This window comes from Rousettus aegyptiacus, unplaced genomic scaffold, assembly GCF_014176215.1.
Source record: "Rousettus aegyptiacus isolate mRouAeg1 unplaced genomic scaffold, mRouAeg1.p scaffold_m13_p_1, whole genome shotgun sequence".
NCBI lineage: Eukaryota > Metazoa > Chordata > Mammalia > Chiroptera > Pteropodidae > Rousettus > Rousettus aegyptiacus.
In genome coordinates, this window is record NW_023416284.1 from 183,971,334 (window position 1) to 183,998,920 (window position 27,587).

Genomic DNA, 27,587 nt, shown 5'->3' on the forward strand with positions numbered 1-27,587 from the left:
CATGCTTCCCGGGCACCCTGAGTCACAGGTTTCCCTGAGTGAGGACCGGGCATGGCTGGCAGAAGGGGCATGGCGTCCTAGGAGAGAGACCTATGGCCAAAAATGCTGCCGCTCATTCCACTGGCTGTGTGACCAGAAAACTGCGGGTCCCTCCTGCGTAAACACAGTCCGCTGTCTCAGGATCGCACCACGTCATGGAAAAGTGACGTTATTCATCTCGCCTCCCCCCAGGGCATGCGCTGCAATGCACGCAGAGCACAGCAAGCAGACAGGATGACGCTCGCCAAACGAATTAAAAATAAGGCAAAAAAAAAAAAAGGAAATAAAACGGCAGGAACGGGCCCTGGACAAACTGTGCACCACAGAAATGATACACATGTCCCAGACGGGCCATGAATGTGACCGTGAACTTGCCGGTGGCCACAGTGGAAACCTGAGCTGCTCATCCACACCTGAGTCCGCGGGATGAAAGCAGACCGCCTGCTCAGGACACACACAGCAGCTCCCAGGAACCTGGAGCACGACCGCGACCCTCGGACCCGCCAGTCTCTCCCAACAAACCTCCTGTGGACACAGCCCTGTTTGTGATGTCCCCAACGCTTTGCATGGCTGGCTCAAGGGGCTCCAGACCCGGGAAGACCACAGGGCCCTGGCTCGGCCTCACTCGGGCCCCGCGTGGCGGTCCTACCTCCTGACCAGCGGAGGGACAGTCCTCCCAGCTGCCAAATAAACATCTATCTATCCGCCTAATCAAGAGCTGAGGCAGAGGGTGAGGGGGGGTGGGGGGACGGCCCTTTACTACAGCTGAGGAGCCAGGTCACAGTCCCAGGAGAGGCCACCTCGCCATTATATGGAGGCGACAGCGGGGTTCCATGCCAGGGGCGGTCCCCTCCTTGGAAAAGTGTCGAGGTTCACTCTAAACGGGAGACAAAGAGGCGAGGAAGGTCCCACAATAAATGAGCTTAGGGCATGTGCCCAGCACCCACTGGCTTTACAAAAGACATCGAGAAAGGATGATTACCCCAAGAGATGTCGTTACTATCACCTGTGAGGAGCGGTGGCTGTTAGTCATCGTTCCGTAGGACTGCACATAGGTGACACTTTAGTCCTGGCAGAAGCCCCCAGTACGGGTCGAGTCTGTCTTCACGGTGCAGAGTCGAGTGGGGTGGGGGTGGTGGGGTCACTGTTGTCGGAAAGGGGGGGGGTTCATCCTAAACCACTTCTCGCAGGCCGAGCGCCCAGACAGCCCACCAGGCCGGCACTGGGGAGGGGCCTCGCCGTGAACACAGGAGGCCCCGACCACGCCCGGGCTGGGATCGCCCTGCGCGGGGACATCACTTCACTTGCAGTGTGTGCTATCTATCATGACCTGCCCCCAAAGGGGTTTGTGACCAGTCTACACAGCTTCTCACCTATGCGCTTTGTGGAAACTTTCAGCAACTTGGAATTACTTCTTAGAACGTCGCAGTTACGTCCAAATAGACAAATAGTCAAAAATTGTAAAGACCACAGTGTACACAGCAGTACCTTTACTCTTGGAGAGATATGTAACTTGTGACATTTAAGAAAGACGATCTCTCTCATAACCACTGGAAGAAAAAATATGAGCGAAAAAAATAAACAGCATATTGATTTAGTAAAAACCAAGGGCTCTACTTTCCTAACAGAAAAATCTTCACGATTGCACAATCGCAGTAAGCCGCCTTACGTGCGGTGTTTCAGAGTAACATTTGAAGTAAATGCAAATATCACAGGCCGGTGTTATCGCTATGTAAGCATCTCAGTGACGTGAGTCATCCCCATGACCTCCATGGGGTCCCCTGGTGTTTGCTCTTTATTTTTCCTACAAATTTCAAATGCATAATTCTATCCATAGATAGACATTCACATTCATGTGGTGAATAAAAATCTCCTGTTTACCTAGGGTATGCGCTGCGTGTTTTCAAAAGAATCCCTTCTTCCTCATCTTATGGTTAGAATAAATCCGGGAGACAGACCCCATATGCTTGTCCGCACACGCTTTATCATATTAGCAGACATCCAAGCAAGTTCAGTGGCCCCATGCAAAGAAAACTTTGACTCACACTCACACACACACACACACACCCTCAAAACAGAGTTACAACAATTATCCTGAGAAGCAAAATTGAGGATGAAAATAGAGAAATATAATTTGATGAGTTACATCTGTGAAATCTCCCATCTCCCCACTGATCCAGAATGTTGAGGATTAAACATCAATCATAAAAAGGGGCTCTTCAACCGCACTACAATTTGCAGCTTTTTGGGAAATCTTTACAAGGAAGAATGTGGGCAGAGCGGCCCTCATGGGAACCTCGCACCTCTGGCAGACAGTCCCCGGCCAGGCTCCCGGGAACCCCAAGAAGGGCAGTAGTGCCCGCCGGCGCCCCACAGCGAATGCAGCGCTCAGTATTCAACTCCGGGAAGTTGCTGCGCGGGCAACCGCTCTGCGCAAGGGGGGCGCAGTGCGGCCGGCGCACGTGGACGCCCCCTGCCCCGCGTCCCCACCCCCCCGCCCCGCGAAGGGCGGAGCGCAGGCCGCCAAGAGGCCCGGGGGGGGGGGGGCGGCTCGCTGACTCACGCATCGTCGTGGACCTACTGTGCAGGCAGGCGGTGCACCCCAAACCAGCCCAAGCCCTGCCACCCGCCAGTTCCCAAGGCGAGGCCGTCTACCGGGCGGGCTTGGCAGTGAGTCGGGACCTCCGCTCCGACAGAGTGACCGTCACCTAGTCCACTTGGGACCAGTCAGACGGAACGGGACAAGAACCGTAAGATGTCGCTCACGTGTGGGATATAAATCAAAACCAATTTCATGACCCATCTGTACCACAGCCCCCCGGCCCTCCGACGAGCCGCTAGGGCCGCCCAGGGGTGGCTGATGCCAGGTCCTGCGTCGGGGAAATAACGAGTCAGCGCGTGGCCCCCGGTACCTGTTACCACAGAGAGGGGCGTGGGAACGACACGAAGCCACTGCCTATTAAACCGGGTCGTGCCCCGGGCCTGCTGCTGCTGCTGCCTGGCACGGGGACGGGCGGCGGGACCCCGGGGACCTGCGGGGCCCTCCGTCCCGCCAGATGCCCAGCCACGCCCCTCCCCCTGCCAGCGACGCAGCGCGCCCCACGCGGAGAGAACGCGGTGAGACCAACTCCCAGGGGCGCCCGGTGGCTCCCGGCCTCTGTCCCCGTGTGGAGACTACGTGTCCTCCTCTAACAAACTCTCCCTTGTCCCCTGCCCCTAACCCCGGGCGTAGGGCCCCCTGCCCTCCCCCGTCCCCGCGACCCCCCGGGGGTGGGGGCGCGCGCCGCGCAGTGCTGCTGTGTCACTGACTTAACCTCACCAACGAGGCACTATTATTTCCGTGCTATTTTACAGATGAGGGAAGCGAGGCAAAAAGAAGGCACGCGACTAAGTTCTCAGAACAGCGAGCGGCAGCCAGGGTTTGGGGCTGTGGATGGGGTCCGCGCGGAGACACTGACCCGCCGGGCCACCTAAGGCGGGGGGCGGATTGTGACGCAGCAGAGGCCAAAGCCACCGGCGGAAGAATGACCGCCCGCCTGGCCGCCTGCCCCCCGCGTCACTGCCCACAGCTCCCGCTGCCCCGCCCCGTCGGCCTGGGCTTTCATGACCGGAAAAACCTGCGCCACGCAGGGAATGTGCCTGGGGGTCAAGCGCTGAGCGCAACCTGAGCTCAAAGACTGAGCTTCCCGTGCAGGTGGGAACGCGCACGCCCGGACTGGAAATGAGAGACCGTCCGCTCTGAGATGAGAAAACAGATTACGCCTCAAAGGGCGAAGGGCAGGCGAAGAGTGAGGCCACACAGCAGGGTGCCGAGGACAAAGGGTCTGTCAGCTCTAGAGGTGTGGGGGGCTTTGCACCAGAACCAGAGATCGCTTCACATCCAAGGGCAGGGGAAAGGGGGACCAGAACGCAGGCCCCTCAGACCCTGAGCGGCCACCGCCCTGGCTCAGACCGGGATGGGCCCAGACCTGTACTGAGGCCATGGCAGCCACCATGAGGTCCCCCGGGTGGGATTTACAGTAAGGCAGGCCGCCAACACAGAAGGCGCAAGCTGGCTTGAATTTCCCTACTGCCAAAAACTACTTTCTAAAAATGCACCTCGTCTCTACCTCTTGAAGTAAGAAAATGCCGCTTTGGCTGTTACTCTCCAGACTCTTATTTTTCCACAGATTTTTATTCCAGTCCCATCTCACCTGCTCCATCCACACTTGCTGTCGGGAAAGGTTATCAATAACATGTCTTCTCAAAATGGGTCAGAATTCCTTGAGGCTGGTGAAAAAGTCCAACCTAAAATGAACATCTAACCCGATTCTAAGATCGTGCTTTTAGTGAAAGCCTCCTGCTTTCTGCAAAAAAAAAAAAAAAAAACCTTTAACCTTTTCTATTTGGAAACAATTCTGATAGGCAGCACATCCACCTTTCCCTTTTATTTTCATTTTACAAGTCTGATGACCTTAAGCGCAGTAGGAATCAAAACTAAATGCACATAAAAGCTAAATGCAAAAGGATTTTCTCCAGGGAGGGCTGATTCAGTCATTTATATATATAAATCTAGAGAAAAATAGTTGTGTTTTTCTTATACCCCTTAGCCGTTGGCACAGCGGCACTGCGGTCTGCGAGGTGCGCAGAATCCACTTTCCGGGTTCAGTTTGTCCGTCCCGTGACGGGGACAGACCACTCGCCACGCACCCCACATTGCTAACAAGACTCCACAGATTAACGCAAAAAAACATAAAATTTTTGAAAAGCATATACTTGGAAATCTTAAAACCTGATCATTTAAATATATACTAATCAAAATTGATAAAAGTTAAGCTCGTCATCGCAAGGTTACGTCGCCCACACAACACCCACGCTGTATAATAAGGTATGTGTTTCGTTGCCTACCTGGCAATCTAAAATAGAACACAGGAATAACAATGGCAAATTAACTCCTATGGTAAGGAGAACTGGAGCCTCTGAGCGCAGAGAACGCACAACTCACTGCCACTCAAACACCGCCTCGCAATGACGGTCATTAACTTCTGTGTTCTGTGTCCCCAGATTTTGTAACAATGCCCTAATAATGTATCACATTTGTGCTGAATTTTACAGTTTACAAAGCACTTTCACATTATTTCATCTTTACCTGGGCCAAGGTCGGGGAAGGAGGGAGAAAGAGGCGGGCAAGGGAGGGAGGAAAAGTAGGGTGAGAAAGAAGTTGCGGGACAGCAGCTTTTACAGATAAAGGAAAACCTTCAGCGACGGAGGGGTGCGCCTGGGTGCCCGCGGCTAGCAGAGGGAGGAACCTGTGTTCCAACTCCAGGCATCTGATTGCAAGTGTTAAACTCCCTACATCACACTCCGATACATTGTATCGACTTCTTTCTTTATGACTTTTCATTCATTACCTGAGCTTGTACAAATGAAAACTCAGAGACTAATTTTAATTTTACAGGAAGCAATACCCATTATAATTCTCAACCGCAATTAATCAAGATTAAAAAACAAAGTAGACATAAAAAAAGTCAATGTAACATCAAATGTTAATCAAAGTTCTTTAAATTGCATGCACGTCACTCTTTTCCATTAGGATATAAGAAATGCAAACTTTCTAGTTGTTAAAAATGTTTTTAAACTGACAAGCGGCTTTCAAAGCATAAAAATTCTGACAGCTTTTATTATCAGTTTTCTAAAAAATCCTCTAAAAGTTGCATACCTTTCTGTTTCCGTATTAACATTACACATCTAGCATTAAGGTTTTATACCACTTTCAAATCACCAGCCATAATTATTTACTCAGTAAATACATTAATCAAGCTTATCTGTGCTATTCTTGGTCTGCAAAGGTGTAAAAGGAAAAACTCCATGTTACTTTATCAACTAACTGGTTGCCAAATTTCAGTGAGCTTACTCATGTAACCGAAAAATGGGAGAACGCAATTACTCTAGCTCAAAGAAGATATAAAGGACGTGAAAACGAAGAAGCAAAGACTTCCGCGTAATGAGCCGCGGGCCACCGCTCCCCGTGACCGGCGTGGCACCTCCCCCGCCCGCCTCTAAGCATCCTGGTCTGAAGGGCGGAACCACACCGCGCTCGTACCTGGGTGTTGGACCCGTGAAAGGAAGTTCTGCTCAACGGCACCATGGTGCTGCTGTAAGACGCGACGTAGATCAAACACGGATTGTCTGTGTAACAGCCTACACGTTTGTTTATAAAACTGTGTATTAAAAATAAGCGATTATAAGTTTGGCCAAAAAAAAAAAAAAAAACACAGTTTGCCCAATAAGCCCGATGACCTTATACTGTTACTTAGTCCAGCGCCCTATCGGGACGAACTGAGAACACATTCGCACGTATGGCAGACGTCGCCTGTCCGAGGTCGCTCCACCAGTACCCGCTCCCCACGGACTCGGAGGGCTGTGGCCAAGCAGTGGGTTTCCTTTACCCACGGGAGACCCCACAGGGGTTCCCATAGTCAGGGCTAATAATTCACACACAAATGTGGTGTCTAAGCAGAGGACACAGATGCCACAAGCTGCCTGGGGACCAGCAAAGGGTGACCGATGCCCGTGGACCCACAGAGAAGAAAGAAAAAACCCTTAACTGCTGGAAGGGAGATATATAAAAATGTATAATTGTCTGAGGTTACTAATTATAGCAGCGACTAGAACTGTGAACATTTGAGTCCTTGAAAAGGCGTTTCTATATTATAAAGAACAATAAGTGACTCTCATAAAGATAAAAGCTAAAATATTAGATCCTCAATATATATCTGGTAAGAAAGGCATCACAAATTTTTAGAAGACGTAAATGTAAAATAAATCATTGGAAGTGGGTGTTTTAAAAGTTGCATTTCAATAATCCGAAATCACTCCCTTGTCCAGAAAGGCTGGATCACGGGGTCAAAGGGTGGCAGTCACAGGAGGACCCGCTGGCATTTCCCCGGGCGCCGAGCGAGACTCTGGGGACAGACACCTCGGCGCCCATGCTGTGTGTCCCTGTGTCGACGGGGCCAGGCTGCGGTCTGAGCTCTGAGCCCCTCTTCGCTTAGGATCCAAACTCCCGGGACTGTTAGAAGCAGCGGGTGAGATCGCGGATACGAAGAACTGGAAACGGCCCCAGACGCGCCGTGCGCTCCCCGACGTGGAGGCAAGCGAACCTCCGGTGCTGCCGGTCGCACGAAGTCCAGCACGGCCACTCCCCACAGCAAGCTCCGCCACCGGTGTCTGCGCATGCGCTCGCTGGGATGGGCCCGCGACAAACCTCCCGATGCGGCGCGTCTCAGAATGCGTTCCCATTGTTAAGTAACACGCGACTCTATTGTGCAGTCACACATTATCACATACGTAATACATACGTGATACATTATTATGCATACAGCATATTATACATTCATCACACAGATCCTGCTAAATGGCCTTAAAATTTTCTAAATAAGTAAGGCTGTGTCACCCAAATCTTCACTAGGATCAGGAATCAGTATTTTACGAACAAAGACATGAGAACACACTTGACACACTGGCCATTGCGGGCACTGTGACGTCGACCTCCGTGTGCATTCATCTAGTTACCCACGAACAACGGCAAAGCGGTATCATCTCCGAGTTAGTTCAGCCAGCATGAAAAATGAGGGAGTTGCGCCAAAAGGAACTACGCTTCCCTCGCACGTCCTCAGAGATGAGCTCACACTCATCCGTGCGTCTCTTGGTGTCTGTCTCTCTCTCTGTCAAGGGATTTAGGATAAGATGCTGGGGGGCGGGGAGGGAAAAACATAAAACCCAATGACTTAAATTCTAGAGCGGAAACCCGAAAATTCCCGTCGTGTTCAGCGTTGCCCTTACAGCTGCCCGCAGGAGGTAAACTACTGGGAGCAGAGTGCCCTGTGCCCTAGAAAGTGGCCACTAGGGCAACGAGCCAGCAAGTCACACCGGTTTGGGGTGGGTGTCGACGTTCCTCAGCTATCAACATGAATGCCGTTGACAGGGCACACTTTCTGTTGACCTGCAGTGGCTTTCTCAAGGTCCAAAGGGCAAACGTGTGTTCAGTGAGAACAACACATTCTTCCAACACAAGGTGCGGTGGGCGAACTGGATCCAAGGCCGGTGTTTGCAAACAAAATTTTGTTGGACAGCAACAAAAAAGCTTATTTATAAATGCACCATGTTTCCCTCTCCAATGGCAGAGTTAAATGGTTGCCAAAGAAACTGCAGCATGGCCCACAAAGTCTAAAAAATGTACCACGTGGCCCTATAGGGAACTTTGTCCCTGTTCAAAGACAATAATTTCACACAGATGTTTCCATAGATATGCCAATTTCAGTATGCATTTTGAAATATACGTGGTTTATGTAGTTTAATATAGTCACCATATGATTGATAATGAATGGCATTAATAACTTAATCAATTGCTTTATTATCTGATTCATAAAAATATAATAAAGATATTTTTTACTAAACTAAATTCCACCCGTGCCAAACTTATAGGTAGGGCTACATTCCCTGTGTGGTTTAATATGTTATCACTTTGAAAGGCTGGGGCCTAGGACCCCAGAATAGTGGGAACTCTCGATAATTCAAATGCTCTCTGATTAGAATGTTCTGGTTTATTTAACATTAGCAGTGGGTTAATCAGAAAACCTTTTATTTCCCAATTTCTGCTGAAACCCTTTTCAAGATGAAATGCCGTGCCGCTGAATAGGCATAATTTCACCTTGAAATACAACACGTATGCGGAATGGGCACAGTTGTTCAGATTTATGTTGATCTCAAGTAAAATCTCGAACTTAAAAAAAACAACAAATACTTTGTAAAAAGTCACAGAGCCTCAGCCTCTAAAAGCGGCAGAAAACAGTCCGTGTTGTCTAACCTGGGGACCCCCTTAGCAGCACAGGCCTCTGTGCTCCATGTCACACGCTCCCAGACGCGAGAGCACAGAGCTGGTGCGCCCCAGGGCAGCTCTTCCCAACGGGGAAGGGAGCAGGGGGCAAATGCTCCTGCCCCCGCCCTCGGGGGAGCGGTCTCCTGGGCGGGACGTCCTCCGGGACGGAGGTCCTCCCGCAGCGAAGCCCATCTGCGCGCCCATCCCCTGGGCTGCGCCCCTAACTGCACTGCCCACTCCCCTCTGCTGGAATCTGCCCCCAGGCTCAGCCTCCTGGAAGGCACTAACCAAGCACCTCGAGTTCACGGAAATCTGTTTTCAAGGGATGCTGAGTATTTAAGAGGACGACTGGGGTCCGAGGGTGACCTAACGTGGTTTCACACTCGGTCTGGCACGGCCGACACGGGCGTTCGGTCAGACGCCCTCCACGTCCACTGCCTGCGGCAGACTGCTCATCCCCCGCCCCCCGCCCCAAAACGGCGCTGGACGCGGCTGCGGGCAGCTTCACTGACTCTCCCACTCGAGGACACCTCCTGAGGTCACCTGGGAACAAAGAACGAAGGGAGGCACGGTCAGCCGGCACCCTGCGCGGCAGGCCGAACCCAAACCTGGCATGCCGGGTCTTCTCAGAAGTGGCGGAGGGACAGGCCAGGGACTTGGGCTGTGGCAGCACCAGGAGTGGGCGGTGGACAGCCTCACTGCCACCGGCCCCCGGCACCCCAGGACAGTGAGGCCAAGGCCACTCTTCACAGACCTCCGCTCCCTTTAAAAATCAGAAGCTACTCTCAGGGTTTCTGAAAATTTTCTTCTCTCTCTCTCTCTCTCTCTCTCTATATATATATATATATGCTATTTCTTGTTCCGAGGGCAAGTGTTTCGGGGACCCTGACATTTATGAAGCACCACTCCACGGATGCGGAAACTGGCGTCTCAGAAACCAGGCCGCGCGGACACGGGAGCCCGACCATCGCTGCGAAACGCAGGTCAGGTCCGCGGCGCCGTTCCCGGGAGCCCCGCGCTCCGCGCGCCAGGAGCGAGCGCTCCCTCGGGCCGTGCCGGCCGCCTGCGACATGAAGGTAGCGCGCCTCACACTGTCGTGTCGAGGGCAGACACATGGACAGGGCATCGATGTGGCGTCGAGACTCACTCATGGCCCCGGTGCTTGGCACAGAGCGCAGAGGAGCGGCGACTCGCCACGGCTGCGCCACCGAGGCCGCGGCGGGATTTCGTCAACGCTTGGGAAGTGCTGCCCCCTGACGCGCAGAAGCCGATTCGGTCATTTTAGACACATACGTGTACACGTCCGCTGGGTAGAATTAAAGAATCCCAAAGGAGCGTGACTCATAAAAGTGTAATTCCTCAAATCCTAGGTAGAGTTTTAAATTAAAATAACATGTCAAAAGTTTTGTTTCAGATAAATACCAACCAGATGTGGATTTTATTTTATTTTTTTTTTTATTTTTTAGGCGAGGCAACCCTTGGTTGACCTCACAGATTGCAAGGACCTTGTCAGTTGACAATCCCTTATTTTTTTTATGCCTACAGCACCTGGTCTTCCTAGGTGGTCTCCCATCCAAGGACTGACCAGGCCCAACCCTGCTTAGCTTCTGAGATCAGACGGAATCGGGCATGCTCAGGGTGGCGTTGCCGGAGACAGAATGTGGGTTTTAAAGGGCTGTAAAGTGCAGTCCCAAAATTCATCCCTCAGGACAGACTCGCTCGGTTCACCTTCCTTCGTAGCAACTCGAGTGAATCCAATCACAAAAGAAAAATGTGGCACCTGTATGAGACCAAGGCCACTCACGTAGATCGCTACGACTAGGGACCGACAGTCCACGACACCCTCTCGCAGGTAAAGAGCGCACGGGAGAAAACACAGCCCACATCCTGGCTGCAGTGTCGCAGAGAAGGGAGACGCGGCTGGCCAGCGCACCGCCACGGAGGCCCGTCCCGCCCCCAGAGCTGCCCGCGCGCCCCGGCGGCAGGGCGCCCAGCGGCCAGCACAGAGGAGGGGTCAGGGGTGCCAGAGCCGCGCGGGATCCCTGGACGGGAGCGGGGCTGAGGGCCGCTCAGAGGCCCTGAGCCCCAAATGGAAGGACGCTAATGGCCACCGCTACTTGCTCAGTTCTCTTTCCAAAATTCCTTCCCTTTTTATTTCAGCGCATTTTCCTTTCACTTCCGGACAAGAAACTAGAACTGCGCCAAGACGCCAGAGCGTCCTGGTCCCAGTGTCCCTGGGAGCCGGTCCAGTGACCGCGCGAACCCGGCCCTTTACCTATGCGAACCCAGCCGGGTGATCACGCGAACCCAGCCCGGTACCTGGGCGAACCCAGCCCGGCCGTGGATGCCTCGGGCGGCCCCGTGCTCAGCTCCTTTGCCGCCCCACGCGCTCGCTGCCACGCGGGGCTGCTCGGCGCCCTCGGTAACGACTGTTGTCGCCTAGGCTGGCTCGGCGCCCGGGAGAGGACGCCCGCGCTGTGGCACCTGCTCGGTTCACGGCGCTGCTGCCCACGCAGGACGCAGGTCACCTCCGCGCACCTCCCCCACAGCCCTCGATGTCCGGGGCCCGCGTCTCCCACTCCCCAGGTGGCCTCCCAGACACCACCCAACAAAGGGACATGTGGCCCCAGTCATGACACCTCGGACCTGAGAGGCTGCCAGTCCAAAGCCGAGGAAGCGATGACAAGGGTCAGCGGCCAGCGTCAAAGAATGAAACCGGAACGAGGGCAACTGCTTATATCTCTTTGCGCGCACACGCGCACACACGCACGCGCACGCGCGCACACACGCACGCGCGCACGCACAAACGCACGCGCACACGCGCACGCACACACCGTCCCAGAGGCGGAGCTCTATCTAGTAATGGCATCTGTAAAAAGTGGAGGCCACCCCAAAACCCAGCAGGGACACGCCGCGCTGTTAGCAATCCGGGGTGCCTCCCGCCAGACTGTAACCCAGATACGCGAAGTCGTAACAATGTTGAATCTCAAAAGTTTGGCCAGGACACACTAAAAAATGGATCAACGCAAAACTAAAAAATTCAAAAATCACTCTGAGAAAAAAACAAAAACGACACTTTCCTACTGATGGGCCATTCGACAAAAAGAACAGGACGGTGACAAAACGCAGGAGGCGCGGCGGCCCCGCAGCCGCTGGGACCGCGCGGGAAGCGCGAGTCAACGGCAGCGCTGATGTTAATAAAGAACCACCAGTAACACCAGACTCTCCCGGTGGCCCGAGGGCCTGCGAGGGCGTCTCAGGGCCCAAGGAGCAGAGGCGCCATGACTCCGCCCCCCGCTTCCGCCATCCCCACCCCCGCGACCGTACCCAGGCCACTAGGAGGCAACAGCACCTCTAAGAAAGAGGCCAGAGCCCAGGGGCCGCGGGGAAGCCTGGCGCGTGGCAGCGGTTAACCGTGCGGGGACCCAGCAGCGGGCGCGCATGAGTCTGCTCGGAGAGTGGAAGGCAGACACTTAAGGGTAGAAAAGGGTTTCACCAAATCTGGTAACTAGAAAGGAAGTAGCAGCTAAAATAAAACCAATGGGTGGACGAGGAGGAAATAATAATGTGATAAGACACAGAAAAATGTCAACATTATACGCAGAACACAGGGGAGTAAGCAGGGTGGATATCCAAGCGGAGGAGAAAGGGGAGAAGCCCACTTAGCTACTAAGAGAAACAAGGAGTATTAACCTTAAACCCCAAATAAAATCGAGGCTACATCAAATCCGAGGAGCTAAGGGATCCTGCTCCACCACAAAGGCACAGGCAGAGGGCCACCGTCCCTAGCCACGTGCACAGCCCGCCTCCTGGGGCCTGGCTCCCTTCCATCCGCTCTGCCCGATCGGCTCCCACACCGGCTCGGCAGGCATCTGCTGAGGAGTGTGTGAGTCTGTGAGTGAGTGAGTGAATGAATGTGTGCAAGAGTTCACATTGCCGCTGCTCTGAATGAAACCCAAGTCACCATAACATTAAAGACCACTTGAGGCTGCATTTCCATTCATCCGACAAGTGCCAGAATGTAGAGCCCACGTTGTCACAGCAAAGACACTCAGTCTCTTGCCAACATGTAGTGATTTCCACCAGATGAAGCTGGCTGGGCGGCCCTCCAACGGTCTAAACAATAGTTCATGTCTTAAATGTGAAACCATAGACTGTATCTCAGTCAGAAATTACATTAAAATAGAAGTGGGTTTTTTCCTCCATTTTCATATCCGTGCGTGACGTAGGAACGGAGCCGATAAGATAAATAGGAAGGGCGTGGATGCATGCGATGTTTTTTTTAATATTCACGTTCGACAGTTGGGGATCTCGTGTAGGAGGAGTGAGTGGGAAGCCAGAGGAAGACAGAAACCCAGTGAGCGAACTTCAGGGGCTGGAAAATAAACCGACCTCGATGGGAAGTCAAGAAAAACGCAGAACGAGAAGACGGCACGTCGGCCGCGAAGCAGGGCGACTGGCGGCTGGGTTAGCGGCGTCTCCCTGGATTCTGCTTTTTAAATTTAATTTTCGAATCGGTAAAATTAAATTCGAAAATAAGACTTCAATGAGTTACATTGTTCAGAAGTCCAGACACGCGAGGAGGTATACACTGGAAGTCTCTACACCTCTCGCCCCAAGCCCCCCCCCCCCCCCACTGCCAGGGACGTGTGGTCACCGCTCTCTGGCTTCTGCCACTTCCTTTAGGCAGCTACCAGTAGATACAAGTACACACTTCTACGGCCCGTATGACACAGAGCGTGCATGTGCGTGTGTGCGTGTGTGCGTGTGTGCGTGTGTGCATGTGTGCTGCTTTACACTTTGCTTTCTTCACGCGGCGAGGGAACTGGAAGGTGTTCTGCATGTGCATGTCACAGACACGCCTCTCCCTGGCTCCTGGGCTCCCGTATATGAATCCCTCGTTAAGTCACTTTTCCTGGGGGTGAGCGTGCCTAACGACAAACTCGCAGAAAGCAGCAGAATGATCGGCGGGCTGCGGGCATGCCACACTCACTGCCCGCCCAGGGGCCGCACCCGCTGGCACTGACCAGGGGCGTCCCACGACTGCCACCGTGGGCTGCCCGGCCTGGCCAGTTCTGCCAACCGGGCAGGTGGAATGGTGCCTCGGCGTCGTGTTAAACTGCGTCTGTCGCATGGTGGGTGAGGCGGAGCATCTCTGCGTCCCGGCCACTCCCCGCCCGCCCACTCCTCGGAGCGCTCCGCGGTCCCGGAGGGCAGGCCGAGCCACGCCAGCGGCTTCGTGCGTTTTCCTTTCTGGGCAGACATTCCAGGACTATGGTGGCTGGGTGCTCCCGAGGTCGACTCACAGTGCGGGGAGCGCGCTGGATTCCGCCTGGAGACCGAGGTTGGGCGACACCAGGCAGCAAGGCACAGGGCCCCACGCAGGAAGGGACCGCACCCCACAGCTGGACGGCCCTAAGAGGCTCTTCTTTCCCTCATGTGGATAAACACCAATCTTTTCTTTGACTTCTGGATTTTGAGTGACATGTAATAGCTCTCCCCAGTCTAAGGCTAGAAAGAAATTTCCTCATTTTTTTTTTCTTTCTATGGTTTCTTTTTGAACTGCATGAGTCCACTGACATGCAGATTTTTTCCAATAACTGCACACTGGGCCCTGCCTGCCCCGGGGATTCATACCCTCGGAGTCAACCAACCATGAGTCCAAAACGTATTTTCGATCCGCAGCTGGGCGTCCGCAGATACAGAGGATTGTGCACACTGTTGCACACCATTTTATACAGGGGACCTGAGCATCCTGGAATTGGGATCTACAGGGGTCCTGGACCCAATCCCCCAAGGGCCAACTATATTAAGGTTGAGGGGAGTCAAAACCTCTCCTTGGCTTTTTGAAGGTGCCCTAACCCCCATGTTGGTCAAGGGCCAGCTGTATATACATTTAAACATATGGTCCATTTCCACTTTATCCAGGAGATAGTTAAATGATCCCATTTTAATTCTTTCCAGATGACTACCTGGTTGTCCCCAAATCGTGTATTTAATAGTCTATCTTTCCTCCTCCTGTATGAGATGACACTTTAAAACGGTCCGGCACTCCTTACGAGTCTGGGTGTGTTTAAGACTTTTTCACTCTGTTGCACTGGTTTGTCTTTCGGTTCACATGCCAGTACCACATTGTTTTAATTTTTCGAGGTTTTATAACTAAGTCTTTAATCTGCCTTAAAATAATTAGAAGATATATTTAATCATGAGACACGACTCGTATTATTCTAAGAAGGCATGATGACTAAGGAGACAGGAATGTTTTTCAAAGTAAACTTGTGATCTTGGGACAAAAAGAAAATTTGAAGATGCATGTAATCCTGATAGCAATGAAATAACATATAATTACTAAATCTAGGAAGCCAGAGTAATCAAACATTTTTGGATATCATTTTAGATGTTTATTTTGGAAGCTGCTGAACCCGTAATACAGAAACACGTAATTACACCATGTACGAGGAAGCACTTGAACTCCACATCCGCACGAAGCTGCGTCTCCCCGCCAGCCTGCACTTCCGGAAGGCATCTTCTAGCCTTCTTTCCAGCACAGTGACCTGGTCTTCCTGCAAAACTTTCTCACACGGTCCTTGCCAACTTTAAAAAGTCCAGATCCACTTGCACTTTGATGAATAATTCATCACATCCAAACGCGTGGCATTGTTTCCGCACGTCGTAAGCTTCATTATCTCTTTGCTAGTGTAGGAAACGCTTTCGTCAAAGTAAAACGGCTTTTTATCGGTGCCTCAGGAAACAGAACAGAGGCATCCAGAATGCTCGAAACACTTAGCCCCCTCCTTCCCATCAGCGCCTGGTCCATGCTCTCCCGGCCGGCGGCTCGGGCACATGAATATACTGAGCTCTCGGTAATTCAGAAGCCCTGGTCCTGGGCGCCTAACGGTGTTTGGGGATTACATTAAAATAACAATGAAGCAAACGAAGTTGCACATGACCCTAGCGAAACTGCACTGCCACATTATTTCATTATTTCCTTTATTTTAGGAAAATGAGTATGTTTAAAGGACCACTTTGATCGTCCTCGCTCCCTCACACACCTTCACGTGCTCATCCGTCAGAGCGATTGCACATGGGCGTGCTAGGCAAGGAGGTCAGGACGGTGAATAAACCACGCTCCCCGCCCTCAAGGACCACATGGGCCGGCAGGAGACACATGGGAAGGCAGACGGGTGTGAGTGCCAGGTGTTAGGCAGGCACAGCCAGGGGTCTGTGGGCAAGCCAGGAGACGAGGGGACTCAGCAGCCCCTCAGTGGGCAACCAGAGGCCCCGGCAGGAGAGGTCACGCCCCGCCCCAGGGCTGGTGCACCCTGCAGGAGACGGGACACGGCCGGAGGCAGAGGGTGTCTCAGGAGCAATCTGAGGAACAAAGGCTTTGACCTATGGGCCAGGGACGCCATGAAGGGGGGTCGTGACACACCTACGCAGTCCTCTACCAAATGTCACTGCTAACGGGCACCTAAGTGCCCTCCACCCCTCGTGAGACGGCGGCTCCCCACAGGCACGGGCCAGGGGTGTCCAGACGCACTCCGGCCGATGACCAAGCCAGCAGCCAGTGTGTACACACGCTCCAGAAACCCACGTGACAGTCTTCATGACACCGAGCTCGACGCGCCTCCCCGCCCCACTTGGGAGAAAACGCAAGGGACCCGCACGAGGCAGACTCGGCGGTCTTTCCGTGAGCCCCCCACCCCCGCCGTCTTCTGCGTGAAGCCCTGGCCACCGACCCATGCTGCTCGCTGTTTTCCAGGTTCCCCCTGCAGGTACCCCTCTTCCCCCCGACCCAGGCCCACGCAGGGCGCCTCTCCCTCACCCAGTGCCCAGCCTCCCTCAAGACACCCCTGCTGGGCCGTCCTCATCCAGATGCCCCGGCGGGCTGAGTGCTCGGCCAGCGTGCTCCTCGCACGCCCAGGGCGCTGCCTGCCCCCGCGCCAGCCCCCACCCAGGCCCCTCCACGCCCGTCACTGCGTAAGTCCTCGACGCACTGCTTGAATCCCAGGACTGTCCTTCTGAGTTCTCCATCGCTCCGTCACTCAGCCAGCTGTCCGGTCACCCATCCGTCCCCTCCCAGGCCCGCAGCCCGTTCCTGCCCTGGGCCCACTGCCAGCTCCCTGGGTCCTGCCCTCCCTCCTCTTCCACAAGCTCCAGGTGCCCTTAAGCCGTCCAACCCAGGGAAATGGGGCGCAGCCCCCGCGCGAACGCGGGCGCTCCCACCCCCCCCCCCCCCCCGCAGGCGTGCGAAGCCGTCTCAGGCCACTGCGCCCCCTTCCTCCCACCTTCTTTAAGGCTGTGCTCCAGTCTGATTTCCTCAAACTCCTTTGTCCTCGACAAATAAGCATTCTCCAGTTGATCCTCCCCTGGGAGAGAGAAGCCAGCTGTCACCTCCCGATGGCTCTGCAGCTTCCTCTTGCCTTTCCTTGACTGAGGGCCACAGCCGCCATGCACGCTTGTCCCGTGGACTCCTGACCCGCTAACGACCCGTTTCGCCTGGGCCACTCGGGTCAGAATCTCCGGACAGCAGTCACTAGAGACATCCTGGCTGCCGCCCTACCTGGCCTCTGGGGCACCGGGCTCCTTCCGCTTGGGGGCTCCTCATCCGCGCCCCCTCTCTCCACTGCTCCCTTCGGGCCAGGCCGTGGCTCTTCTCCCATCGGGTATGTCGTCTGCTGTCTGCTCCCCCGCCACACAGCACTGTGCCCCCCACCCCCGCACACCTGGAGTGCCAGTCCAGAGCCCTCGCCCAGCGCCCCTCGCAGACCCCGGGGGCCGTCCCCTCATCCATCGGACCTGCTGGGGTGGCCACAGTGCGCCACTCCGCCCGGATCTCGCTGGCACCCCGACGTCACACGCAGCGCCTGCTCGGTGGCGGGAAGCCACGCCGTGACGAGTCCTGATTCCCCGGCCTCGACCCATCCGCCTTGATTTCCAGACTTTATTCACTCAGCTGCCACCTTATGGCCGCACCAAGCGGTGCGGGGGGCATCTGGGCCCTAACGATCCGAGCGGAAGGCCTGGTCCCCCCTTGTCCCCGCAAGGCCCTTCCCCCAGGCCACCCGCCCGCGCACCCCCGCGCTGCGCTGACGCCCCCGCCCCCTCCGCAAACCCGGCCGGCGCCTGCGCGCGCATGCACCCCGCCTCCAGACACCTCTCCCCGCATTTAATTCCCGATATTGTCACCTGATGCTGTCACCCAAGTCGCCGCTGTCCCGCCCCGACTGCCACAGTGGCCTCCATGTGCTCCGCTCCCACGACGGCCCCCCAGATCCACGCACAAAGGTGCGGATAGAACAAGCTTCTGGGGCCACAAACCACTCGGCACCCACCTGCTGAAAAACCTCACGGGGCCTTCCGGTCGCTCGTGGAGTAAAAGGCATCGTTCCCTTGGCTCGCAAAGCCCTCGCCTGGCCACCTGCCGCCCGGCTGCACCCCGCACGTGGCTCAGGGAGGCCCCCCCCCCACCGCTGCTTCTGTCCCTCTAACCCAAGTCTCCCTCCGCTGCCGCAGGGGCGCCTGCCCCGAAGTCCGACCCACTGGCTGCCCTAGGTCACCTGGAGCCCGGGGGCCACGGCCACCACCCCCAGCGGCCTCAGAGCCCATCCAGACTGACGGAGCCACAGCCCACTCACTGCTTCCCACTCTGATACTTCTGTTCTCTGGACGTGGAGCCACCACACCCCCAACACACACTCCCAACCTCCCGCCCCAAAACTAAGGAGCCACCTGTCCTGCAGCTACCTTACCTAGTCACCCAGACCCCTTGGTATCGCCGGCCGCCCGTTGCCTCTTCTCCCCGCCCCTCCCGTATATGCTCCCTGTCCGGTTTGCCCTGTCTCCCCCCATCTGCCCCTGCCACCCCCTCCAACCCCGCCCACACCTCCTCACCGCCCCCCCCCACCATGTGCCATGCCAAAACCCAGCTCCGCAGAGGATGGTGGTCTGCCCACCTGTCCACCTTACCGTCCCGAGGCCTTCAGGGGCTCATGGTAAAGGTTAGCGACAGGGTCCTCACTGTCGGCCCGACACCCCTCTCTGGCTCCACCACCCTCCTCATTCCCACCCCAGGCCGTTTCTGGTGGCGGCCTCCAGAGGCACCTTCACTGGCCTGGCCCCGCGGGGCCAGCCCAGCGGCTGTGCCCAGGCTTCTCCTCTGCGCCCCTGTGTCCTGCTGCCTTGGGCTCCACAGAGCTGGCTGTCTGGCACTCGCCGGAGTCCCGGCTCCCTGGGACCGAGGCCAAGGCAAAGGAAGCCCGCAGCAAGTAGCCTCCCGGGCTCAAGTCCCCTACAAACAAGGCCATGGCGGTGGTGGCGTTTGTTTTCATCTCTGAATTTCCAGCACAACTATTCTGAGCACCTTCCCTGAGTGTCAGCCACCGCTGCAGTCCCCGGGGGATGCCGCAAAGAGGGGCCCGGCCCTCAGGCCCTCAGGCCCTCCTGAAGCAGCTCGCCCCCTGCACTGGGGGGCCCGGCAGTAAGCCGGGCGGCCAGCGAGACAGCAGAAGGGTTCCAGAAGCCGGTAAGTGCTGCACAGAAAACAGGACTGCGGACACCTTCTGTCTCCTCTGTCCGACCCTGAGGTCCCCACCACTGCGGCTCCCCTTGGGCGCTTTGGATCCGCTGGGGGAGCTCGACTTACAGAAGGAAATGAAAACATTCAGGATTATAACTGAGAGTTTGCCTTGGAAGGGAGACGTTCTTTCTTTCTCACGAAAGTTATCTTCTTTCCTGTCACACTGCGTGAGCTGTTTTTGAACAAAAACTAACAACATGTTAATTGGCGAAACGTCCACCACACCGTGTTTGCCCTGCTGTACAGCAAACGGAATCGTAATAGTTGCTTCGTTACGTAGTGCAACGCATTTTTTTCTTGTGACGGCGACTTTTAGGATCTAGCCTCTTGGCGACCTCCGAGCATGTCAGCTGTGGTGGCCACGCCGCACATCACGTCCCTGGTTCTCGTTCTCTTGCACTGCATTTTTTTTTTTCCTACCGCAGCAGAGAAAGTTTCAAGTGAAAAATTATCTAAGGTTAACATGCGAGGTGGAGACAGCACCTAACACTGCGCCCAGTGCTTCTCGTTTACGCCTTTACGGGCTATCTTTGGTCACGCAGGGTTTTGTTTTGTTTTGTTTTTTTCCTTTAATTAAATGAAAAGTGAAATTAATAGTAACGAACCTAAATAGTTCCACCCAATTCGAACAACTTGCCCTCTGGACATCAGACCCTTGTGGTGACTCCAGCCAAAATGGTCACTGTTATCTCCGGTGACAGCTGGTCAGCTCAGGACCCGCACCCTGGCCAGGCACAGTGCTACCCTGGTGGGCGCCCACGTCCAGACTTCAGGCCCTCCGAGGGGTGAGCCGTCATCATTTCCATCTCGCTCAAACAGTCTGTACTGCACGGGGGCAGGACAGTCGCCTGCCAGCAGGCTGCTGACTGCTTTACACCCATTTCTTTCGCTGGCCTTGGCCTTGCATCCCCCACACCCCTCGGGAACCCCGATCTCACCAGACCCATAAAAACGAGTTATACAGCTTCCAGGTGCTAAACAGAGTTGCTCTGAAAATGGATCGTCTTTATCTCAGTCCTTTCAAGTGTTGGCCGCACAGTGTCTTAAGTCTCAAGAAACAGAGCGAAGGTGACGGATGTTAAGTATATTTAAAATCCACAATTCCTGGAAACAAGCACATTTTCTGTTTTGAACATTAGAGAAACACACAACAGACTGGAGCCTGGGGAAGCATCCGCGGTCTGCATTCGCCAGTCCTCGTTCTCGCTTTGCTGCGGCGCCCGGCCCCTCCCCGGCCAGCCGCATTCCTGCCCACAGCCCTCGGCCTCACTCGGAGCGGCCCGCTGGCGAGCCACACGCGTCGCCCGGAACGTCCTGGCCTCAACCCCAAGCCGTTTCTGTGGGCGCGTGTCTCTCCTGTACATCCCACCACGCACCAAGTGCGCACAAGGCGAAGTGTGAACGCGGCTCACACTGGCCTCCGCGTGTGACTTCTCGGCTTTCCTCTGTACACGCGTGCACACCCCCCCTCCATGGCAAAGCGGACCCCGCGTTCCCTGCGGGAGGCCTGGGGCCCTTCCTGGGCAGAGCTTTGGTTCCGATCAGCAACTTTCTGATGAGTTCAGAGGTCAGCAATCAAAGGCAGATGGCGGAATGAGCGGCAGTCAGGAATGGCCTGACGGGCACGCGGCCCCCGCTCTCCCACCCGGCGAGCCGCCCCTGGCGCACAGGCCTGGCCAGGGCGGCGGCCGGCAAGGGGCAGCGCTGCTCGGCGCGTGGCTGAGTGCAGCCGCGGATCAGCGGGGCCGAGCACAGAGCCGGAACGGGCAGGCGCCAAACTAGGACAGCGGCCCTGCCACACGTGATCTGCCTTTGGATGACAGCGAGCGCGATGAAACAGGCGCTGGCAAGAGCGAGAGACCCGACTGAACGCCGAAAAGGGAACGAACGCGCGACGGTTAAGGCACACCTGTATGCGTCTGGGCACTTTCACGTTCTTACAGAGTCTGTTTTGTTTTGTTCGAAAAGGATCATCTTTACTGACAAATGTTTCAAAAGTCTGCCAAGCTTCAGGTACTTCAGCAATTCAGACCAGTGTGGCTTGTCATGCAGGACTGGACAGAAACAAAAACCCTAGAGTGTCACAGCAGAAACTGGCTACAGCCTCGGTCACCCTCCAGCTCCGTCCCCTCTGGGGTGAGGTGGGGCTAACGACAGACTTTGCTTAGAAGTGCCTGTGTACTCACTACCTTAGCGACAGCCCAGAGAAGATCTCAGTCTCTTGCTTCTATTAAAATGCCAAGCTACCCCCTGCCGACTCGGTTGGGGTGCGGGACCCACGAACTAGATTCACCGTCACCGGGCTATCCCTCTGGGGCCTCCCTACACAGGGGCCCTCCTGATGGCCCCTTCCTCTCCAGGTGCTCCGTCCTCTCAGAGGGAAAGCCTGCTGGGGGCTGTCCTGGGGTGACTTCGTACACCTGGTCTGCTCACCTGAATTCTGCCCCCCACCTCACAAACAGCAGTAATGACATACTAACAGAAACCTCGTCACTCTAGGAAAACAGGTCCCCATGCCTACACCGGGTGCCCTTAGCACCACCCTTTCCCAAAAACAGTGCTGTCACAGGTGAGGGGTGGCAGCCTTCAGCCCCCCACCCCACCAGCTGACAACTGTAAGAAGTAGATGCTTATTTTTCAAAGAAAGAATTCACAAGTGTGGGAGGAAGGGAGCGGACAGAACCGGTCCTAGGCAGGCCTGAGGCTGACCCGAGCCAGTCAGATCTGACTGAGGCTCCCTGCTCGCCCCCACCTTCACGCTGGGGCCACCGAGGCTCTGTCTCAGGAGGTGAAAATGACCACTCCTAACACAGCCGAAGGGCAGCGGGCGCAACCCCCACGCACACCCCCCCTCCGCGGAGGCTTCCAGGGGCGCACCGCCGCTGCGGGTGGGCGGGGGAGGCAGACCCTGGGGGCCGCTGTGTCCCTCTGACTACCGGAGGCCACCGGACCGGCGGTCAGCTAGGAGTCCACGCCCAGTAGATCGAGCCGACCTCCAAGTAGGAGCAGAGACCAGGGGGCTGGAGCCCGCGCGCGGGTGTGTGACAGGCCGCTGGGCCACGCGGCCGCCCTGGACCGACCGGCGACCGAGAGGCGAGCTCGCGGGACACGTTCACACGCCCCCGGCTGCGCCCCAAAGGCACCCGGGCAAGTTCCGGCCACGAGGGGGCCCGGGGCCGGGGCGTGAGCGGCGGACGCGAGCAGGAAGCCGGCACAGCGGGCCCGCGCTGTCGTCTGCCGGGAGAGGCGCCGCGGAAGCGCGGTTCCCAGCGAGCCGCAGACAAAGGCTCGGTGCGCACGCGGCGGACCGTGGCGCCCAAGCCCCGCGCGCAGGGCCGCGAGGAGCCGTGTCCGACCCGGTGGCGCCCGAGTCGCCGGCGCCCCCCGGCGCGACATCTCGCCCGCCTCGGCCCCGGATCCGCGGTCCTCACCTCGCTCGCCCTCCATCCAGGACAACGGCGATGCCCTCGTCTGCGCGCCCGGCGCCTCTCCCCTTATCATCGCCCGCCTCCAGCTCTCTGGCGAACCTCTGCCTTCACTGTTCCGCTGTCTTGTCCCCCTCCCCCGTGACACGCCTTCTGCCACCCCTGCTCCAGCGCGCTCTCAGCCTCGCACCCGGGTCTGGGGAGGCGGCGGGGCCGTGGTCCGCTCGGGGGCGCGGCCCGAGGCTCCGAACCGGCGGCGCCTGGCTCCTCCACCCTGACGCCCATTGTCCTTGCGTTTACCGCCCCGAGCGCCGGCTAAGCCCCAGGACCTGCAGGAGTGCAGCCTGCGTCCCGGCTCTGCAACCGGGTCATGGGGGCGGGGTGCGGGCGAGGGGCTCTGCCGCGCACACTGAGCCCCGGGGGGCCACAAGTGCCTTCCCCTGGGGAGTGCGGGGTGCGGGCCCCCGGCCTGTCCTCTCCCATCCAGGGGCCTCGGCGGACAGGACCCCCAGCGGAAGGAAGCGCGCTCACTCCAGCCGAGCAGTCCCGGGCGGGGAGGGGCGCCCCGCGCGCGTGGTCAGAGTCGGGAGTATGGGGATGCGCGGGGAAGTGTGGCCGGGCCAGCCCCGCAGGAGCTGGACCGGTCTCCAACTGCCCGCGGGGTCGCCCTTCCCCGCACACACGCGGAGCCTGGGAAACCCCGGAGTCCCGGCGCTGGCGGACGCTCCCGCGCGCCACCTATGCGCCGGCAGCCGCCCCCCACCCCCACCCCCCGAAGCCCACCGGGCGCTGCACGCCGGGCTCCCGCGCCCTGCCCGCCCCGCCGCGGGGCACGGAGCCGGCACTTACTGGGGCTCAGGAAACACTCGGTCAACCTTCGGAAGCAGCTCGCACTGTTAGCAGCTCCATCGTCCATGTCGGCGCCGAACAGCAGCGGGGCCGCGGCGGCGAGGGCGAAGCCGGCGCCTCGGGGCCGCCGCGGGGTCCGGCAGCCGCCGCCTGCGCCGGAGCCGAGGCCGGGGCAGCCCCCGCCGACGCCCGGGAAGCCGGGGGAGCCCGCGCGGCGGGTGGCCGGGCCGAGCGGGAGCCGGGGTGGCAGCGGCCAAGGCCCGGCGCGGGCTGGGAGCAGGAGACCCTGGAGAGCGGGGGACAGCAGGAGCCGCCGCCGCCCGCCGCCGCCGCCGGGACCAGTGCCGCGGGAGCCGCTCACGGGAGCTGCCGCCTGCCCTCCGCCAGCATCGCCGCCGCCGCCGCGAGCCGCCGCCGCCGCCGCGCCCGCCCTTCCTGGGAGCCGCACGGGGAGGGGAAAGGCAGATGAGGAGGGGAGAAGGGAGGGAGGGGGCGGGGGGGGCGGCGGCCAGAAGTAAAAGGAAGATGGAGTGGAGGAGGGGACCGGGGGGGAGAAGGCGAGCGCGCAGGGAGCGCGGGCCGCGACCCAGCCGCGCGCAGCCGGGGCTCCCGGGCCCCCCGCGGGGCCCGCGCGGCCTGCGCAGGCGGGGGGCGGGCGCGGGGGCGCGGCGCGCTCGGCGGGGCCGCGGCCAGGCCGCTCGGGGACCGGGCCCGCCGCGCCCCCCCCGCCGGCCGTGCTGCGCCGGGGCTCCGGGCGGAGTTTGCCCGGGCCAGAGCCCGGCTGGTCGGCGGCCGCGGGCAGGGGGGCCTGGGGGCGGGGTGCGAGCGGCCTTTCGCGGCTGGCCATGGCCCTCCTCCCCGGCTGGACCGGCGGCTCCGCCCCCGCAGGACCTGCCCTCCGCGGCCGGCCGGCCCGAGCGTCGGGCTGCAGCTTCTCCCCTGCCCTCCGCGCCCCTCGCGGCCCGGGCTTCACATCGCGCTCCGCCCCGGGCGCGGGAGGACCAGGCCCGCGGCGAGCCCCGGGCGGCAGCGCCGGGCGGCTGGCTGCCGCGCGCGGCGCGCTGCTCCCGGCCGCGGAGGGGCCGCGGGGACGCCGCCTGCGAGCGTGGCGTGTTCGTGCGCGCGCCGATGGCTGAGCCGCGGCCGCTGCTCCGAAGCGGCGGAGCAAAGCGCCGCAGTGCCGCTGCCCGTGGAGGCGGCGGCGGCGGCACCAGACGCCCACTGGCGGAGCGGGCGCGCCCCACGCCGCCGCCGTCGGCGCCCGCGTAGCGCGCCCCGCCGCGACTCGGCGGCCCGCTGCGGCCGGCGTGAGCCCAGGCCCGCGGCCCTGCGGGGCGGTGTCGCGGCCGGACCTGTGTTGGGGAGACTCAATCTCCACCGCGCAGCAGCTCCGGCCTCGTAGGCCTGTCCCTGGACCGAGCCATGGAACCTCCTGATGGCGGACCGGCAGCTGCGGCCGAGCTGTGCTGAGCTTCCTTAGGGGACTTCACAAACTCGGACACTTGGTTGGGGTTCAGATCAGCACAGTGTCTGTCCCCCATAAACTCAGGCGTAGACGGCGGGTCCCGCCCAGCACTCCCTGTCGGACACCCGCCACCACACGAGTTTCGTGCGCACAGCCCAGTTTGCCCCGTGAGGTCACACTCAGACAAGCACAGCTGAGACCGTCGCCCCAAAGCCCCAAGCAGCGCCTCGTCACCTGCGGCTCTCTCGGCCCACCCCGCCCCGCGCTCTCGTAGCCCCGAATCCAGGCTGCTGCCAGTGCGGGGACATGCGCGGCCCAGAGGCCGCTTGGAACGGCAGCCGCCAAAGTTTGGGAAGTTGGAGCGCGGGAGCGCACTGACGCGCAGGTGTCGCCGACGCGCGCGGCGGGGCCACCACCCCACCCGGTGTCAGAGTGGGGGCGGCAGGCCAGCGGTCTCTCCCACGGTGGGACAGGCTGTCCAGACTCCCTGAACTAGGTCACCTTCCCAGCAGTGGAGCGCGCGCGCCAAAGCCCAGCTTTCTCCAAGGGCGAGGCAGTCACCTGAGGCCGAGGCGCGTGCAGCGGGTCCGCGGTCCGGATGACACAGGCTCGGGGTCCCGGACGGACGCGCGCCCGCCCCCGGGGCCGGTTCTCCCCCTCCACGTGTTCTTCTCCCCATTCAGTCCTCAGGTGTTTTTTATTTCGAAGCGCGCGGCACGTTGCTGCTCCCTGCCCCGTGTTTCCCCTGCGCGCGCCCAGACACCCCAGGGTGCGAGAGGGTGCGTTTGTGTTTGCATCCAGGCGGGTGGTCGCTGGAGGGGCGCCCTGACCCCGCGGCTCTGCTCCGAATGCCGGCTGGGCTCCCAGCGCCCCGCGTGCCGGGCGCTGGTCCTGGCACTCACTAGATTGAAGTCCCTAAACTCCAGGAACGAGAAAGTGCTCCCGGTGACGCTTACCTTACTGGGGGGAGCGAGGGGAGGATTTTGCCGTTTTGTTTTGTGTTGGGGGTGGGGGAACCCCCGAAGAAAAAACTAGAACGACCAAGCAACGCGGTCTGGTCTGCCGCAGCCTCCCAGCTCTCGCTTCTGGGCTAGGCGCACCGACACTTGTGACTGCGCTGGATGTCGCGGGTTTGCGCCCGCCGCAGCCTCCGCCCCGCGCGCGGGCAGCGTCGGGGAGCCGCAGGCAGGGTCGGGGAGCACAGGTGTCTCTCCGAAGTGTTTACTGTTCGTTCCTCTCTCCTCGTCGGTTAAGTTTTCTAAGTTGCCTGTTTGCAGTCATCAAAGCGACTTCGCAGCTACAAATAAATTCACACTTAACTTGAATGGAAGCCTCCACGCCCGTGCGGGGCGGAAAACATCAAATATTAGCGAGTCTTTGTTAAATCAGGACGCAAACAGTAGAATTTTCATTAACCCTTTTCTGAAATCAAACTTCTATTTTTCGTCCTTCTTATTTCCAAATGCTTGATTGGAGACACGCATTTCCTGGACAAATTAAAAAAACAATGCATGACAACGGAAAAGGGTCAAGTCCAAGAGGTGTTTAGTGATTGTTGATGACATTTGTTAAGTGTTCTCTCTCCTGAATACCAGAGTCCCCTTCTCTTAATATGAGTGCAACAGGCACTCGGCCACTTTGTCTTTATTCATGAAATTTTGTTTAGTCAAGGATCTGCATTACAAACACAGGTATAAAGGCTCTGTCACTTACCCCTGCGTTCAGGTATTGAGACACCTGTAGAATGTTTCTTCTGGATTCTTTTCCTTCTCTTTGATCTTCTGTGGTGATGTCAGAAAAGGGAGAAGATTGTCACCAAACACTTGCTACTCCAAACCTTTTATGAATAAACACATTGGCCCATAATTAAGTGAACTGCACATTCTGAGGGTCCCCAGAAAGGCTGCCGTTTAGTGACATGTCGAAAGGCTGTTGGATTAGAGCAACGCGTAAGCACGACCAAAGTGATTAGCTGTGACTCCAGGGACACGGGGAGAGCAGTGACTCTTTGCAAAATAAACGGTCTACATTCTTGGTAGAGGAAATGCCAGCCCACAACACAAAGAATAAAAACTAAAAGAACATTAGAGCAGGTACCACTAGTAAAAGTGCCAAAATTATGATGATTACTGGTAGCTCAACATTTTACAAGAATACAAAGCGTTCGTCTCTGCCGGTAACAGAGAAGGAAGTTTCTCTGGGTTGTGACACCTTCCCCTGGGTGGTCTCTGCAACCATGAGTGCGCTCAAATTCCCCAGGCATTCTTCCACATGTGGTAATTTTTAGATCAGGTTAATTCTATATTAGTTGTAGTATTTTGTGCATAATAGTTCATTTATAGAGGAAATGATATCTGCCTATTAGCTAAT

General features: G+C 57.7%; 1 protein-coding gene and 1 pseudogene across 3 annotated transcripts in view; both read right to left on the minus strand.

Annotated features, from left to right (window-relative positions):
* PDE10A (phosphodiesterase 10A) overlaps positions 1-27,587 on the minus strand; it is a 317,180-nt gene that overhangs the window by 127,244 nt on the left and 162,349 nt on the right. The window contains exon 1 of one of the 3 annotated variants that reach the window (XM_016128089.2): positions 23,753-24,599. The exons of 1 other annotated variant lie outside the window; for it this stretch is intronic. In XM_016128089.2, coding sequence (XP_015983575.2) covers positions 23,753-24,599 — 847 coding nt within the window. Of the gene's footprint in view, positions 1-22,909; positions 23,126-23,752; positions 24,600-27,587 lie in introns of those variants that run through there. One more of the 3 variants, XM_036223531.1, reaches the window with a different exon arrangement.
* Positions 10,436-10,554, minus strand: LOC118606877 (annotated as a pseudogene).